General features: G+C 41.2%; 1 protein-coding gene across 1 annotated transcript in view; it reads right to left on the bottom strand.

Annotated features, from left to right (window-relative positions):
- LOC125464676 (BICD family-like cargo adapter 1) overlaps positions 1 to 14,994 on the bottom strand; it is a 31,069-nt gene extending 16,075 nt beyond the window's left edge. Inside the window, exons 1-2 of the mRNA XM_059655272.1 lie at positions 14,767 to 14,994; positions 9,362 to 9,577 (exon numbers count right to left, since the gene is read on the bottom strand). Of these exons, the coding sequence (XP_059511255.1) occupies positions 9,362 to 9,577; positions 14,767 to 14,994 (444 nt within the window). The remainder of the gene's footprint in view (positions 1 to 9,361; positions 9,578 to 14,766) is intronic.
- Positions 14,995 to 17,980: the final 2,986 nt, after the last annotated feature.

The following is a 17,980-nucleotide window of genomic DNA, read 5'->3' as shown; positions in this document are numbered from 1 at the left end:
TAGTAATTGAAATGCCTCCTCAACTGAACTCAGTCTTCCTGGCATAGGAAATCTTAATACTCAACCAGCATGTTTGCACTACAGCACCAGTCAATGGTTCTTACAGGCAATAGGGCCTTTGGTTCGGTCAGATATGGACTAGGTCTACTTCAGCTGTGCAGTCCACCTGTTGACTCTCACTGTGAAGAAATTTTAGTGGATGAGGTCCTGGAGATGCATCAGCAGAACCAAAACTCAGCATGAATCAGTGCATTCTCGAAGATCAAAAAGGCAATTGAAATAAAAAGAAAGTAACCAAATAACAAATAGGTACACAGTGATCAAACAGGTTATGAATGCAGTTGCAAAACAAAACATGATACAGTGGCTGAACAGGGAACAACACTGTTCCCGTGAATGTAACAATTCCTACACCGCTGGGTAATGTTCACACAACATCTCTCGAAGTCCCTACCCAACTTTTTTGTTTTAAAAATCACCCCAGTCAGTCCCCCCATTTCATGACCTACCACAGAAGTTTCTGCAGATCTTACGTTCTTTTTAAAATCTGTATATCTCCCATTACCGAAAACAACTGCGCCCAACATCACCGGCTTCATCCTACCTCAAGAACATCTTATGTTATCTTAAGGACTCTGTACAGTGCTGAGCAGACCCAAAAGTGAAGTGGTTTTAGGAAAGCAAGACAAAACAAAACTATGTAACACTTGATTGGACAGCCGCAGTATCTGCTTAAAACCGGCTAAGCAGATGTCACTGAAAACACACCCAGCAAGATCAATACCAAGAAATTATCAAAACGTTTTATTATTTTCCAGTCTATTCTGATCAGTACTTTTCCTTCCACACATGACATTTTTGTCATTCAGCCCATCTTTTATAGCTGCAGCAAGGATCATCGGCTGTGTTTTACATAAACCACGGTGCCCGCATCACCCTCTATCAGCACCTGATCCAATCCCACATCTCTAAACATATCTGCCCCATATCACATCTTAACAGGCATCTGACCCTGCATTAGATGTTTACAAATACCTAGCCCTACATCACACGTCTACAGGTATCTGCCCTTAAACTGTACCTATCTCCCCCCACATCACACCGCTATGTGAAACTATTCCAACATCACATCTCCCCATGTACCAAACAGCATGTAATCTACTAATCATAAGGGCATCTAAACCACACACACTGCATCATATCAGCAATGAAATTCATAAACTACATTACTCGTGTGGCAGACAGAACCTTTTTTGAACTGGCAGCAGCATTCTGACAATGGAGGATACCATTCATGTTGCTTTTATACTGTAACAACATGAACTGGCTAACGTCACCTGTTGCTCAAAATTAAGATGACTTATTCTTCTGGGGTAATCAAAAAAAGTAAACAGAGCTGAAAGCCACTCATGAGCATACGTGATACACAGTGAGCAATGGTCTGATCATGGATTATCTCACAGGGCATGATCATATCAAACAGAACGTCCCTTAGATTGTTCACACAAGGCAGATTGCTGCTAATGCTCAATAGCTGGTGTTTGTAAAGTTTAGCACCAAATAGTTAACGTCAGATGCGATCCTGCGATTGAATAGTACTTATCGATCAACTGGAGTTGTTAGAATTACACTAACAACCAATTTAAGTTTAGATCAAATAACTCAAATTCAGAAAGTATTCAGGGACAAGGTGTGACTGTATGTGAGGCAGGTCGGGGGATTCAGAGTTCAGGAGTGCAGGAGCCTCAGCCCTTGACCTTGAGCAACAGGTATAAGATTCTTGCTCCCTGTACGGTTCAGGAAAAGGACTGTGGACAGGATGAGCCAGCTGACCACGGCACCGTGGCACAGAAGGTCATTCAAGAGGTGGGAGCAAAAAGACAGGTAGTTGTTATAGGGGATTCTATAATTAGAGGGACAGATAGCATCCTATGCAAGCCGGATCGGGAGTCCCGCATGGTGTGCTCCCTGCCCGGTGCCAGGGTGCAGGACATCTCTGACCGGGTTGAAAGGATATTGGAGCGGGAGGGGGAGAATCCAGTTGTTGTGGTCCATGTTGGGACTAACAACAGGCAAAGCTCGGGTAGAGGACCTGTTCAGGGATTATGAAGCACTCGGAAAGAAATTGAAGTACAGGTCCTCAAGGGTCATAATCTCCGGATTACTGCCCGAGCCACATGCCAACTGGCATAGGGAAAAGTTAGGGAAGTCAACACATGGCAAAGGGATTGGTGTGGGAAAGAGGGATTCCATTTCATGGGGCATTGGCATCAGTTTTGGAACCGGTGCGGGGGAGGGATCTGTACCGATGGGACGGTCTCCATCTGAACCGATCTGGAACCAGTGTTCTAGCGAAAAGAATAAATAGAGTGGTCAGTAGGACTTTAAACTAGTGAGTCGGCGGGGTGGGGGGGGGGGGGTGGTGGAGGAGGGAAAGTGAAAGAGACAGGGAGTGTGGAGTTAAATGGAAAGATAAGCAACAGGATAGCATGTGTACAGGTGGATTTAAGCTCAAGGCAGACTAGGAATACAGCAAAAAGGGAGGATAACGTAAGACATCTTGGGATTTCCAACCTCTCTAATAATGATAAGAAAGCTAGCATTAAGACACTATCTAAATGCTCGTGGTATTTGCAACAAAGTAGATGAATTAACAGCACAAATCCTCTTGAATGATTATGATGTGGTAGGCATCACAGAGACATGGTTGCAGGGAGCTCAGGACTGGCAGTTAAACATCCAAGGATTCACAACATATCGAAAAGACAGCAGGGTGGGCAGAAGGGGTGTTTGTTAGTTAAGAATGGAATTAAATCTATGGCACTAAATGACAGAGTCAGAAGATGTGGAGTCTGTGGGTGGAATTGAGGAACCACAAAGGCAAAAAACCTATAATGGGAGTTATGTGCAGACCTCCTAACAGTGATCAGGACCAGGGGCTCAAGGTGCACCGAGAAATAGGTAGGGCATGTCAGAAAGGCAAGGTCATGGTGATCATGGGGGACTTCAATATGCGGGTGGACTGGGTGAATAATGTTGCTGGTGGATCCAAAGAAAGAATTCATGGAATGTTTGTAGGATGGCTTTTTGGAACAGCTTGTGATGGAGCCCACAAGGGAGCAGGCTATTCTGGACTTAGTGCTATGTAATGAGCCAGACTTTATAAAAGATCTTTAAGGGAACACTTAGGAGGCAGCGATCATAATATGGTAGAGTTCAGTCTGCAGTTTGAAAGAGAGAAGGCAAAATCGGATGTAATGGTATTACAGTTAAATAAAGGTAATTACAGGGACATCAGAGGGGAATTGAAGAAAATCAACTGGAAGCAGAGCCTAGCAGGGAAGACAACAGACCAATGGCAGGAGTTTATGGGTGTAATTGAGGACACAATGCAGAGGTTCATCCCAAAGAAAAGAAAGATTATCCGGGGTGGGATTAGACAGCCATGGCTGACAAAAGGAAGTCAGGAAATATATCCAAGAAAAAGAGAGAGCCTATAAAGTGGCCAAGAGCACTGGGAAATCAGAAGATTGGGAAGGCTACAAAAACAAACAGAGGATAACAAAGGGAGCAATAAGGAAGGAGAGGATCAAATATGAAGGTAGGCGAGCTAGTAATATTAGAAATGATAGTAAAAGCTTCTTTCAATACATAAGAAACAAACGAGAGGCAAAAGTAGATATTGGGCCGCTCCAAATTGATGCTGGAAGGCTAGTGATGGGAGATAAGGAAATAGCTGAAGAACTTAATAAGTACTTTGCGTCAGTCTTCACAGTGGAAGACATGAGTAGTGTGCCAACAATTAGGGAGAGCCAGGGGGCAGAGTTGAGTACAGTAGGCATTACAAAAGAAAGTGCTAGAAAAGCTAAAAGGTCTTAAATTGATACATCTCCTGGACCCGATGGGCTACATCCTAGAGTTCTGAGGGAGGTGGCTGATGAAATAGCAGAGGCTTTGGTCGTGATCTTTCAAAAGTCACTGGAGTCAGAGAAAGTCCCTGATGATTGGAAAATTGCTGTTTAACTCCCTTGTTTCAGAAAGGATCAAGGCAAAAGATGGAAAATTATAGGCCAATTAGCCTAACCTCGGTAGTTGGTAAAATTCTAGAATCCATTGTCAAGGATGAGATTTCTAAATTCCTGGAAGTGCAGGGTCAGATTAGAACAAGTCAGCATTGTTTTAGTAAGGGGAGGTCATGCCTGACAAACCTGTTAGAATTCTTTGAACAGGTAACAAGTATGTTAGGCCAGGGAAACACAGTAGATGTTATCTATCTAGACTTCCAAAAGGCCTTTGATACAGTGCCTCATGGGAGGCTGCTGAGCAAGGTGAGGGCCCATGGTGTTTGAGGTGGGCTACTGGCTTGGATTAAGGATTGGCTGTCTGACAGAAGGCAAAGAATTGGGATAAAAGGCTCTTTTTCAGAATGGTAACCGGTGATGAGCGATGTCCCGCAGGGCTCAGTGTTGGGGGCCACAGCTGTTCACCTTATATATTAATGATCTGGATGAAAGGACTGGGGGCATTCTGGCAAAGTTTGCCGATGATACGAAGATAGGTGGACAGGCAGGTAGTACTGAGGAGATGGGGAAGCTGCAGAAAGATTTAGACAGTTTAGGCGAGTGGTCAAGGAAATGGCTGATGAAATTCAATGGTAGTAAATGTGAAGTTTTGCACTTTGGAAAAAAGAACACAGGCATGGACTATTTTCTAAACGGTGAGAAAATTCGCAAATCAGAAGTGCAAAGGGATCTGGGAGTGTTGGTCCAGGATTCTCTAAAAGGTTAACTTGCAGGTAGAGTCTGTAATTAAGAAAGCAAATGTAATGTTGTCGTTTATCTCAAGAGGGTTGGAATATAAAAGCAGCAATATGCTTCTGAGGCTTTATAAAGCTCTAGTTAGGCCCCATTTAGAATACGGTGTCCAATTTTGGGCCCCACACCTCAGGAAGGACATACTAGCCCTGGAGCGTGTCCAGCGGAGATTCACACAGATGATCCCTGGAATGGTAGGTTTAATGTATGATGAACGGCTAAGGATCCTGGGATTGTACTCATTAGAGTTTAGAAGGTTGAGGGGAGATCTAATAGAAACTTACAAGATAGTGTATGATTTAGAAGGGGTGGATGCTAGGAAGTTGTTTCCGTTAGGCGGGGAGACTAGGACCCGTGGGCACAGCCATAAAATTAGAGGGGGTAAATTTAAAACTGAAATGAGACGACATTTCTTCAGACAGAGTGCGGTGGGCTTATGGAATTCATTGCCGCAGAGTGCAGTGGAAGCCAGGACGTTGGATGCCTTCAAGGCAGAGATCGACAAATTCTTGATCTCAGAAGGAATCAAGGGCTATGGGGAGAGTGCAGGGAAGTGGTGTTGAAATGCCCAGCCTTGATTTAAATGGCGGAATGGACATGATGGGCCGAATGGCCTTACTTCCACTCCTGTGTCTTATGGTCTTAAGATTATTAGTTGGCCTTGTAATATGGCTCATTTATGCTCGCTCAAGGTTATATACAAAGGCACTTTTCCTCCGCATGTGTTCAGGATTGCACCTATTTTGATTTAAACAATAGCATGGGGGAATAATTGTTCTGTGGTTCATTTTCCATGGCAACACCTTAACCAGAGTCAATATGCCAACCATCCATCACCATTTTTTCATGTGATGCAAGTTGTTGCTCCCCTAGAAATTTGGCATTCTTGTGAGCTGTCCTGATAAGACCAAGACAAATAGCTTTGATCCTAAGTCTTTTTACCCAGCACTAATGGAATTAGACATTGCACCTTCTTTTACATAAAAAAGTCCCATTAAATATTTAAAGAGCAGCAAATTCTTTTGTTATCCTCAACCATAACTACAATAGCAAATTAATTGGAATTAATCTTACCCTATCAACCCCAACTTTCCAAGTAAAAAGTGTTCTCAATTCAGTGTTGTGCTCGGATATGTTACTACACTAAATTTTATTGCAAATAGTACCTGAGATGTACAAAAGCACCTTTAACCATTTCACTGCAAGATGATTCAAATTTCTTAAAATATAAGATCCCCAGTAAAGCACTGATTAGAAAGACTGACTTGGTACTTAGAGACATGTCATTGCTTTGTAATTGTTCACATCTGATTCAACTACTCAGACCAAGAGTTTTTGAACTGTGAAAGCTTTGAAAGCAGAGAATCAGTTCTCAGGAACACAAAGCACTTGGGAACAGCCGATAAAGTAACAGTTTGCTGATGCTCCCTTACCATCACAATCACGCTCTCTTGTGACATTCAAGGGTCTGCAGCTCAGGAAATAACTATGACTCCATCAGATGTGAGACCAGTGGTTAGCAAAGACACAGTTAGAGGCATTCAAAAGGTGTGCCAAGATAAATGGCAAAAAAAGAGCTGATTAGCCATTTATAGCAGATGTAACACATACGTTAATTAGTGTACAGCAAATATGGTACACAGCATACAGTATGGCAAGCACAAGATATACTGGGTACAGCAGATACTATACACACTAGAGATACACCCCACACTGGTACTAGCACAAAAAAAAACACACATTGGGGGTTCAGCACACGGCCTGTGTATATAGTGGGCATTGAGTATAACGTGTGCTAGATACAGCCCACACACTTACAATGAGAACAGCCCACACTGGGTACAAGGTAAGCAGCAAAACAGATGTAGCTTCTTTTGTTGTTTTGAATTCAATGTCTGTGTTATGTACAACTACGCTTGAAATCATAACGTACACTCCAAATCAGGATTAAAAACTGAAAGAACTGCGGATCCTGTAAGCCAGGAACGAAAACAAAGTTGCTGGAAAAGCTCTGCAGGTCTGGCAGCATCTGTGAAGGAGAAAACAGAGTTAAGGTTTTGCATCAGGTGACCATTTGAGGGTTCACCAGACCCAAAACATTAACTGTTTTCTCCTTCACAGATGCTGCCAGACCTGCAGAGCTTTTCCAGCAACTTTGTTTTTGTTTTTGACTCCAATTCAGGAGTTTTACTGAGGTTTAATTTCAGACAGAGCTGAAAAGTATTTGATGAGATTATAAGGAAAAAGGTGCATTTCCTTCAAATTGTAAAATCAGTTTAAATTAATGCCTCAAAATACACAGTAGTTGGAGAGAGAATTGGGCAATCTGTTGCCAGAATTAAGTATCTGTCCTTTACTATTCTAATACAGGACTTCTTGGAACACAAAATTCCCTCAGGAACCACACCTACATTATTTTAAACTGGCCATAATAATTAAAAACAAAAAAACAGGTCAGAGAATTGCCTGAGGAAAGTTTACATTACAACACTGGGTGGGGGAATGTAATGCTAGCAGCTTTGAGAGATGACGCTCACAGAATCAATCAAGGCCAAAAAGTATTAAACACAATGACGTTACTGAAGGTTTTTCCCAGTACAATAACATATTGTGCAACCCACACTCAGCAGACTTCACATCAATAAAAATGCATGACTAAAGCCAACACAGAAACTTGAGAGACACTGGTTAGCTACACGGAACTGCCAGGAAGATGCCAGCATGAGAGCAAAATTACTCTCTTCAAAATGTCCATTCTCTAATGGGAGTTAATGATGGAATCTCTTCTGGAATGCACTTAATTAAAACTCATTTCCTTATGTTCCTGTTACTCCACATGCACGATTGCACTCATTCAGACTGTTTAGGATCAAACTGCACTTTAAAGCAAAAAGGAACTATTACCCTTTTCTGCTTGTGTAATCTACATTTCTCCTTTAGCTTACTAGATAAGCGTGTCTGTCTTTTTACAGGTAAACAGAATTTTCTGGAGCCTGCACAGTACAGTGTCATCAGAACAAGTACACCTCGTCTTCTTTCTGTGAGCAGTTACAACTCAGTTAAGATAAAAAAAATTGATTAAGATTATTTTTCCAAGCTTGTATATATTTGAAAACATTGTGGAACTGGCTAGTTATTTTTGCTAGCAAAGAAAATTGATACTGTGGAGATAAGGAGAGAGTTAAATACAAAGCTGAGAATTTTAAATTTAAAATGTTTAGGGACCAGGACCTAATGTGGGGAAAAACTAATAGTTTGTATAACAATGAATAGGCAGCACAGTTTTAGCACAGATGAAGTGTACTGAAAATGGTGATGGGAAATCTTCTCGAAAAGCTTTGGGATAATGAGTCCATAGGTTACAAAAACATGAACAACAATTGATTATTTCAGTTAGCTTAGACAACTGAGAGAAAAAAGGGAAATTGAAGTTCTGAAATATTGGTTAAGGAAGCTGTATTGTTAATTGAGCTATTTCAAGTACTTGAAAGTCTAAATTAAAACATCCCAATGAAGTGATTTGCAACTGTGCATATAACAACCAGGTTAAATTCCTAGAGTTAAATGCAGTCCACTTTCTGAAAATACTTTTAAAAATGAAAGATAATAGAAATCTCCTACAAAAAGTTGTAACCACTGCTTCAATTGAAATTTTCAACATGAAATGGGTACATTTTTCTTCAATTTAAATATTAAGGGTTATGTTTTAAGAAAAGCTAAAAAGTGCTTTAAAGTACAGATCAGACCTAAGTAGCAGCATGTGATTGACAGGCTGAATGGCCAGCTTATACATATTGATATATTTTAATTACTCTTTGAGCTGTTCTTTAAAATAATACTTCTTCAAAAAAAAACGTATTTAAACCTGATTAACTACATGCATACTAACTACCAACTAGTTCTTCTGCTTTGACCCCGATACAGGAGGATTACCTAGTGAGTTTCACTCACATCTTGGACATAACATGGAATGAAAATGCAACTCACAGAAGAATGACTAAACTTGAGCTTTTTTTTGCATGCCTTCAAACAAGACAAGGGTCTTTTGCTCAGTGGCTAATAGATCTCATTATTACAAAATTGATTCTGTGTTCAGTATCCTCTCCCATGTATTCTCTATTTAGCTCAGGGACTTAGTCCATGGAATCTGATCATAGACCTCAGCTACTTCCCTGTAGCTATGTACTACTTGCTAACATTGTAATAAGTTGGCTCCATTTGTGATGCACTTTTCAGGTCTTTCCTGATCATGTTACCTATAATTGCTGGATGTAAGTCACAGACACACAATAAGTTTATTAGTAAATTACTCCATGCTCAGGGATTGAGCAGAAAGCATGGAGTCTTCCCACGTATGTATAAAACATCCACAGTAATGGAGCCAAGTAGTTTTAGGAGGAATCAAAATACACAGATGAAAAGTAACAAATAGCACTCAAGAGACTACATTTAGCACAACCCAGCAATTGATGTAATTCACCGGAAAGTTTGTTGGTCAAAAACCACAATAGCTAACAAGGCCCATACTTAATATATCCAAGTCTTACTTTGTTTAGTTGCTCCACCAGCTTCTGATTTTGTTCACTTAGATCACATTCCATGTCTATTTTAACCTTTTCAACCTCACGTAGGTATTGCTGCTGTTTCTGGAGCTCTAGCTGTGACTGTTGTAGATCAATTTCCAGCTCTGCAACTTGAGCCTCCCATTCACTCCTCCTCCCCTCATGCTTCAGATGTGATGAGTATTTCTCCTGTTCCAGTTCCTGAAGGAAAATAATTGAAAATGTGGAGGCTCAAGAAAATAACAATGTTAAAGTATTGTTGATATTATATGTTGGATGCAGGAAATGATAAACAGAATGGATCATATCCATATTTGTTACCAAAAACTACTTTCACCAGAACAATGTGTGATCATGGAGCAAACTGTGAACATAAACTTCTTAATGATTATTAATTGAGATAAATATGGACAAGGAAAGTAATTTGGCCTATCATTACCCAGTTATCCAGAAAACTACTTGCTCTTGTAGTACAGCATCCAGTTGCTTCATTATTAAATTAATTAAGAATGAGCACATCCAATTTTGATCCTGGAGGTCTACTCTAGATGGAAATTGTTCTTTTTGTGTGAGGAGTGTTTTTTTTTTAAAAATGCCTTCTTGTTAGTATGAACTTTGTCCTACTCTAATTTCCGATGTACCTTTTCCATTTCCTTAATGATATTATGTTCTGGTAAGGTTATCCATCAAGGTGCCCCCTGTCCAAACCCGATGAAACAAATTAGACCCTTCTTTCCTCATTACACAAACATTTGACATTCCCTGAGCACTGCACATAGTGCAGTTTGGCACTAACAACTTCTGTTGGGAAGTACTTTGGCTTTTCAATCTATTCATTTATGCATTTTAATTGTAAGTGAAAGCAACCATTTATTCATTAATTCATCCAATATCCAGTCCAAACAAAATGGTGTGTGTTAATAGTGCAATAATAATTACTAGATTATTATAATTGGACTTACTCAATTCTAGATAAATTGGTGGATTAGCCATGAAGATCAAATTTGAAGATTATTTGTAAACTAATATCAGTGGCTTTGTAGTAGCAAGATTACATGTGACAAATCTCCAAAAACTTAATGAGGGAGCTACAACCCAAATGAACCAAGGACAACTCACTCAGGAACAAGAATAAGCTAAAGAACCTTCAAGTCTTATCCACCATTCAGTGAAGTCATGGCAATCTTTAATCTTAAAGTTTATGGAGCCAAGGTGAGTGGATTAAATTATCATTCTGGTTGGCCAAGAGCACATCAATTGCAGATTTTAAAGCAGATTTTAGCTTCTACTGCTTTTAGCGAGAATGAATTCAATACTTGCCAAAACTTTACCTTCTGAATAGTCCAATACTGCGTTTGATGTTATTTTGTACTAGACATCCCACCAGCAGGAAAGATTTCCCTCTGTCTACCCTAATATACAAATCATCCTAAAATCCAGGTAATACAAACCTCTTACGTATTTGCTCCACATGATCTAATTCTTGGAAATCAGGTAATGCTTCCCAGTCTTCCAAATCAACTTTTTATAAAAAGGCGATTTATTACAATCAAGGAATTACAGGAAAAGAAGAAAAATAGCATTTATTACTTTGGTAAAATAATTCACATATGCCATCTTATGAAGTGAGTCAATAAATTTAATCTAGACAAGCAAGGAAGTGATCCTATCTCAGCAACACAAGTTAGAATTGAAAAAGTTAGGAATAAGAAGATTGAGTACATTAAGGGTAAAATTTATGCAAGACATTAGAAGAAATTAGTGTTAGAAGGCTTTTGTCTTAGATATTCTCTTGGATACAGGATGTGCCATGGTTCGAGCTTTAATAGTGTATTCAAACTCCACAAAATCTTACTGGAATATAATGAGATCAAACGGTGTATTGATAGTATCACCTAATTTTATATTTAGGTCTTTTGACGTATCTCTCCAATCTTTTAGTGGGTGTGCCAAAGAACAACTTGCTTGGAAAATGTCACATACAAAAGGCTAAGGTATTTTATTTTACAGCAAGTGGAAATACAGAACCACAGTTATGATCAGATTCATTTCATTCAGACAGAGCAATTTGTCATTGCATAATAATACAAAGAGGATATGTGCTGCCCTTCCCTGTACCACTACGTCATCCAACCTCACTGAACTTAAACTATTCTCCATTTTCCTTCTCAACTAGGTCAAAATTTGTCCATAATTTTATGTTTAAAAGCTGACTGACATTACTGGACCTCTGATACACCTGTCCTTTCCCCCTCTCTCTTCATTATTGGAAAGTACCAGAAAGAACCTGGACGATGTGTTTATCAATTGTCATTATATTTCCCCAAGAGGGAAGGAAACATCAAAGGCTAGCTCATTAGCTATGCATCTGTCTCATTTTATAAAACCTTGTCTGAACATTATTACTTTAAAATTTCAAGTTATCTAAAATTTTCTCCAAGTCCTTTGTAAAATAGTTAGTGAAAGAAAGCGGCAAATTGATTTATAAGTCGATTGTTGGTCCGTAGAAAGTGAATTGGGTGATAGGATAGGTGGGAAAATAGTTTATATGTTTAAAAAAAGGGACGGGCTTTTTGGTCCTATGGCCTTCCACCTCCAAAATACCTGTGTTTGAATGTCTGCAAATTAGGCAAATAAATTGTTATTTGCTTTGACCCGAAATGTTAATTTTTGCTTCCTCTCCACAGATGCTGACAGACCTGCTGAGCTTTTCCAGCAATTTATTTTTGTTTCAGATTTCCAGCATCCACAATTCTCAGTTTTTTTAAACTTTAGCGTTGATATTGTTGTTGATTTTTTTTTCCTCTTCATTGAAGCTGCTTCTAGAACCCATATGGCTGGGTTGGACCTCACTATGACTCTTCTGGCCACCCAGCAAAGAAAAACAATGGATAAAATAGAAGATAATAAAATGTGAGGCTGGATGAACACAGCAGGCCCAGCAGCATCTCAGGATCACAAAAGCTGACGTTTCGGGCCTAGACCCTTCATCTAGGCCCAAAACATCACCTTTTGTACTCCCGAGATGCTGCTGGGCCTGCTGTGTTCATCCAGTCTCACATTTTATCATCTTGGATTCTCCAGCATCTGCAGTTCCCATTATCACTGATACAATGGATAAAATAGTCTATGTAGGGATATGAGGCTGAAACAGGAGAATGGCACCCAGTCAAGACGCTCATTTGAAGACCCAGTGTAAATACGAGAGACTGAATGGCTGCTTTGTGTCGTCAGACTTCTATAACTCTCATGGAGTATAGTCTGGACACGTCCATCCCCGGATATTCCCCATTCTAGGAAGAGAAGCACACAGTCCAGGTTCTGTAACAGTGAGGAATTTGAAACCACGTGCATTGCATCTACCTCCTCCTCCTCCAGCTACAGAGTCAAATAAGCCACATCTGTACCAATGTTGTTGAAAATGGAAGGGTGCACTCTAGTACTGCTATGTCCGTGGGCATCATTTCCAGTTAAATTTAGTACCACTGAAAAAATCACGTGCCCGATTATGATATTGCTGAATCCCTATAGTGCGGAAATAGGCCACTCAACCCGACAAATCTATCCTCCCACCCTCACCATGGCTAAGCCACCTAACCCACACACCCTTAAACACTCTGGGCCATATAGCCTACCCTCCAAACAGACAGCCGCCCGACGCTAGGATCGAACCCAGTACCTGGCTCCGTGAGGCAGCAGTGCTAACCACCGAGCCAAATCGTTGAAGCTGCTCAAATTTCAGAAGTAGATGGTGGATTGCAGAAACTTCAAGCAGAATACGCTCAGTTAACAGAATCACTATTGTCCCTGTGTTTTCTGCTTTTACTAGCTACACCAAGACTAGAGAGTTTGTTACGTATCTTTTCATTGTAGCCTTTAAAAAAAGTTTCAACAATTGTTTATTTTAAGGGTCCGCCGAAACTAGCCACAAGGAAACTGAGGGCGACTGTAACAGTGTATGGAAGATGGCAGTATTATTTAATTCACAGCTGCTCGTTTTTCTCCTCCACTGATCGACAAGAAATATCAAAGTCTATCTCCACATTGTGTTATAAATTACTCGCGGTATTTTGCTGATAGCTGGGGCGACATTCGGCCATTAATATAATGGAACAGAAAAAGAAACTTTTTGTTAGACTTAGAGCTGACAGGACTAACCAAGGCAAGTAAGGAGCAAACGGGAGTTCTGAAACATCTGCATGACGACCGCCGTCACACGAAATAGCTCACAAAAAAAAGTGTCAACACAAAGTTTAAGCCAGCGTTTTACATAAAAAGCGAATTTTTAGCACTCACTAAAAAGATTGGGGATTAGAATTGCCATCTATTCCAGCCGCATTTTTAAAATAAATACATCAAAACAGTCAGTGCCCAGTTTGCCCGTTAGAAATCCCGAAGCCTGTATTTGCGATAGAAAATAAATGGTTTCATTTCCTCTACTTTCCAAAGACCGTTTCAAGACTGACAATTCTAACCAAATTAAGCCTCAGATGGAGGCGAACTGAAGATTTTAAATTAAAATGACAAATACTGGGAGATGCAGACCAGATTTTCCCAGCCTCTGGGAATTATTCTAGTTCAGGAAAAGCGGCAACCCTTGGAATGGTGGAATAGCTAAGTGCAGAAGCAGGAATCACGCGAGACACGGATGCACTGAACCAAATTCATACACTGAGCAAAATTCCATTCACACTAAATAAAATCCGAAAGGACTGCGGATTCTGTAAATCAGGAACAAAAACAAATTGCTGGAAAAACTCAGCAGGTCTGGCAACAAGAATAAACAAACAAAATAAAAATCAGCGTTAACGTTTCGGGTCAGGTTCGGAGTTCTGAGGCAGGGTCATAGGACCCGAAACGTTAATTCGGGATTTTTTTTAAGCTTCATAAATGCTGCCAGGCCTGAGCTTTTCCAGCAATTTCTGATTTTGCTCCATCCGCACTAACTTGGGTCCCCCGGTTTCTCTGGGAGACTCACTGTGGATTTTTGAGAGATACTCGACAATTAAGCTGCTAGCCCTAGGTCTCCTTCACTACTCCATCCGCCATCCCTGTTACTGGAATCTGCAATCATTTCACTGGTTGGTGAGGAGATTAATCACATTCAACGCGACGGAGGTTAGTTGCGAGTCCTACCGCCTTTTGGTCAGTGAAAGTTCCCAAAAAGCTCCAAATTAGTAACAGGACGATCACCTCACAATCATTCCAAGCCAAAAAACCTAATAATCATTGCTGGAAATAGAGAGAGGGCGCCCAGAAGCGAGTGTAACTCAGTTATAAGTTAGGCTTCGATTTACTTTCGCCTGCCCCAGGATGTGGTAGACAATCTGGACGGAGAATTTGCGGGGACCGTTGGAACAGTGAGGCTGGATAGAGCGGACGCCACTCACCTCCAGCTTCTGGCTGAACTGCTGGTGGATTTGCTCGTTCGCCTTCCTCAGCTCCTGGTTCTCCGAGAGCAGTGCCTTGCCCAGCTCGGCCGCCAGCTGCACTTCCTTTTCCCTCTGCCTGAGCAAGGACAGCAGCTCGGCCGGGACATCCCCGAGCCGCTCCCGAGCGAACGGGAACAAATCCTCCTCTCGGGGGCTTTTCATCTCCAGGAGCCCTCCGCTAGACATACAGGGAGAAGCGGGGGGGGGGGGGGGGGGGTGTCCCGAGACCAGCAACCTGCCCGCCCCTCAGCAAACACACCCCGCGGGACTGGGGAAGCCCACCACGATCGAATAGTCACTATTCTCCGCTAAGTTGGCAGGAGAGTGTGGGCTGTTGGTAGCTTCTGGAGCTGTTTGGTTCTTATATATAGGGGAGCCCGCTGGAAATGAGCGTCTTCCCCAGAGGAGCCAGATGGTGAGACGAGAGACAAGACAGAATGAGAAGGACTAGATCAATTGAGGAGCTGCATCCACTCTCCGCGCCTTTCAATGGGAGTGCCGCGTTAGGGGCTGGCACTCGGCCCCCTCAGGCAAGCCGACAAGTCACCTGCAACCATACAGCCTTTGACAGGAATGGAGAACGCTGGCACGCCCAGATAGCGTCTAAATAATAAAACACAACCCAGTCCTACAGAGACGCTTTCACGTCCCAGCTCAAAATCAGGCGTCAGAAAGAAAAACACATCTACTCCACAAGACAGCGGTCGGCATCCAATTGTGAGTGGTATTGATCAGTTGCAACCAAAAGTTAACGTCTGCCCCTCCGCACCAATTCCGCGCTTCCTGCTGCTGAAACGCCGATATATCTGTACATTTGACAGCCAAGGGAACAGAAACAGAAGTTCTTGGAAAAGCTCAGCAAGTCTGGCAGCATCTGCGAAGGGGAAAAATCAGATTTAACGTTTCGGGTCCAGTGACCCTTCCTCGAAATGCAGAGGAATGGTTCCGGGCTTGAGGGAAATTTAGCTACGAGGTTAAATTGGACAATGAGCTTGTTTTCATTGGAATAAATTGGAGCTCTGTATTGGGTGCACAAGAATATGATAAGATTTAGATGAAATTGACAAAGACAAGGCCTCTCTCCCCTTTCGTCCTTTAAAACCACACAATCTTATTGGGTTTATCTCTTCTTTGGGTCTGTATTACTGCAAGAGGTTTTGGAACTTTCTTTAAGTTTAGACGCCTTGGGCTGAATGTTACGATCATTAGTGAAGCAAGAGCACTGACTATTGACTTCAAAGAAAGTTGCCCACAAGGATCTTGTAATCTGGGTAGTTTCGATTTTCCTTTATCAATATCAGTTTAAATGTTGTGCAAGGTCTAGTGGATCACCCAGTGCAGAAGCAGTAATGTAAAAACGAAAGCAGAAAAGCCTGGAAAAAGAAATCAATTAGTCTGACAGTATCTGTCCAGATAAAATAGACACAGGAGTTGCAGAAGCTCCAGTCCTGAAATAGGGTCATTAGGCCCTAAATGTTAACCCTGTTTTCCATTCCACAGAAGCTGCCAGACCTGTTGAGTTTCTCTAAACATTTGTGTCAGATTTCCAGCCTCTGCAGATCTTTTTTCATTCAATAATATCACCAAATAAGGTAAGTGGCCAATCATATTGAGGTATTCTCATAACTAGCAATCCAGGAAGTAAAAACATTTTGTCCTTTAAATTTAGTTTTTCAGATGACAAAATAAATGACCTAGGCATTGTTTGCTGTCATTTCCTCACTGTTACTATAATAATTTTGGGAATTTAGACATGAATTGAACAACCTGGGAATTCAATACTAGTGCAAATGTGTGGAATTTTATGGTTGTGAATTGGACAGGTCACCTCCTGATGCTTATCTAAGATAAAGATCAATGACTTCTTGATGGTAATTCAATGTCATTCCACAAGACTCTGATAATATAGAAAAGCAAACGGGTAAGATCAGGAGTCTGCTGTCAATTTGAAATAAAACAATTAATAAAGATTTTGCTAAAGAGGTATTGACTGCAAAACCCATTTCATCCTTTTGGTTGTCTCACAGGAAAAACATTGGGACCGTTTGACACCAGGTGGATTAAAATTGTTTCTAAGTAGGAAATCGCTGCAGATAGCAGCAGAAGTTGCTGTTGATCCATAACAGTGTAGGGCTGGCAGTGGACTTTAGTGCTCATTATTGTTAGACTGACATTCCAAAGAAGGGAATACTGAGAAAGAAGGGGCCCTAAACTCAGGGCTTTTCTGGAGTGTGAGCATTCTCACAGAGACACTTAGAGATTGCTGTTCCCATAGGAATTGTGCACTCTCAAGGAAGCAATGGGGAAATGAGACAGAGGAGGTCAACTGTCCAGAGAAAAGGGCACCATGTGGTTCAGGCAGGTGAAGGACCTACTGGTCCTGCATGACTTCAGTATCTGCCATGTGCTCTGCTTTCTTCAAGGAGTCTGCCACCAAGTATGGATTCTCCTGAAGACGCCATTGACCTGAAGACAGCCATTCCTTTAAATGCGTGTCCATGACTGAATTCCCAGATCCTGGCTTAAGCCCTCTTCCACCTGAGACTCCACTTGACTTGCCTGATTGGGTGTCAAGCTTTCTTCCACTGAGCAATGCTAATTCACTGGCTTCCTGCCAGGCCTGCTGACACTTGCTTTGCAGTGAATCAAGGGCCATGAGGGGTTGCTGGGAAATTTGCAGCAGAAAATCAGCCATGAATATACTGAATGGTACAAAAGACTCCATGGGCCTCATATAAGCAGGAATAGACTTTTTCTAATCTTCTTATAAACCTTGGGGTAAGTTGCATGTTGTTGAAGGAGGAGATTTTTCCACATTATGTTCATATTATAATGCATGCTTGCCTATTTTGTTTTCCTTGAAATGATGCTTACATTTGCAAACTTTCCTAGTGTTTGAAAATTCTGCATAATTTAAGTCATTTCTTTCTTTTTAAAGTCTATTTGATTTTAATTTTGCTTGTGTTTACTTTGCTTTCTGAAAAGTTTAAATTAGAAATGAGGGACTTTCAGTGCTTTGATTTGCTGATTTGTTGTGACTATTTTGGTTTGATTGGTAACCTTGTTGAAATCACTGCTGCTATATTCCAAGGCTCTTCACAGTAGATTGAAACTGCCACGGAGAAAGGAGAAATTCCCTTCCCAGCAATTGCGAGTTCTTTGTGAGCAGTTT

This window comes from Stegostoma tigrinum, chromosome 27 (assembly GCF_030684315.1).
Source record: "Stegostoma tigrinum isolate sSteTig4 chromosome 27, sSteTig4.hap1, whole genome shotgun sequence".
NCBI lineage: Eukaryota > Metazoa > Chordata > Chondrichthyes > Orectolobiformes > Stegostomatidae > Stegostoma > Stegostoma tigrinum.
Note: the sequence above shows the minus strand (reverse complement) of the source record. Positions and strands in the feature narration are given on the sequence as shown.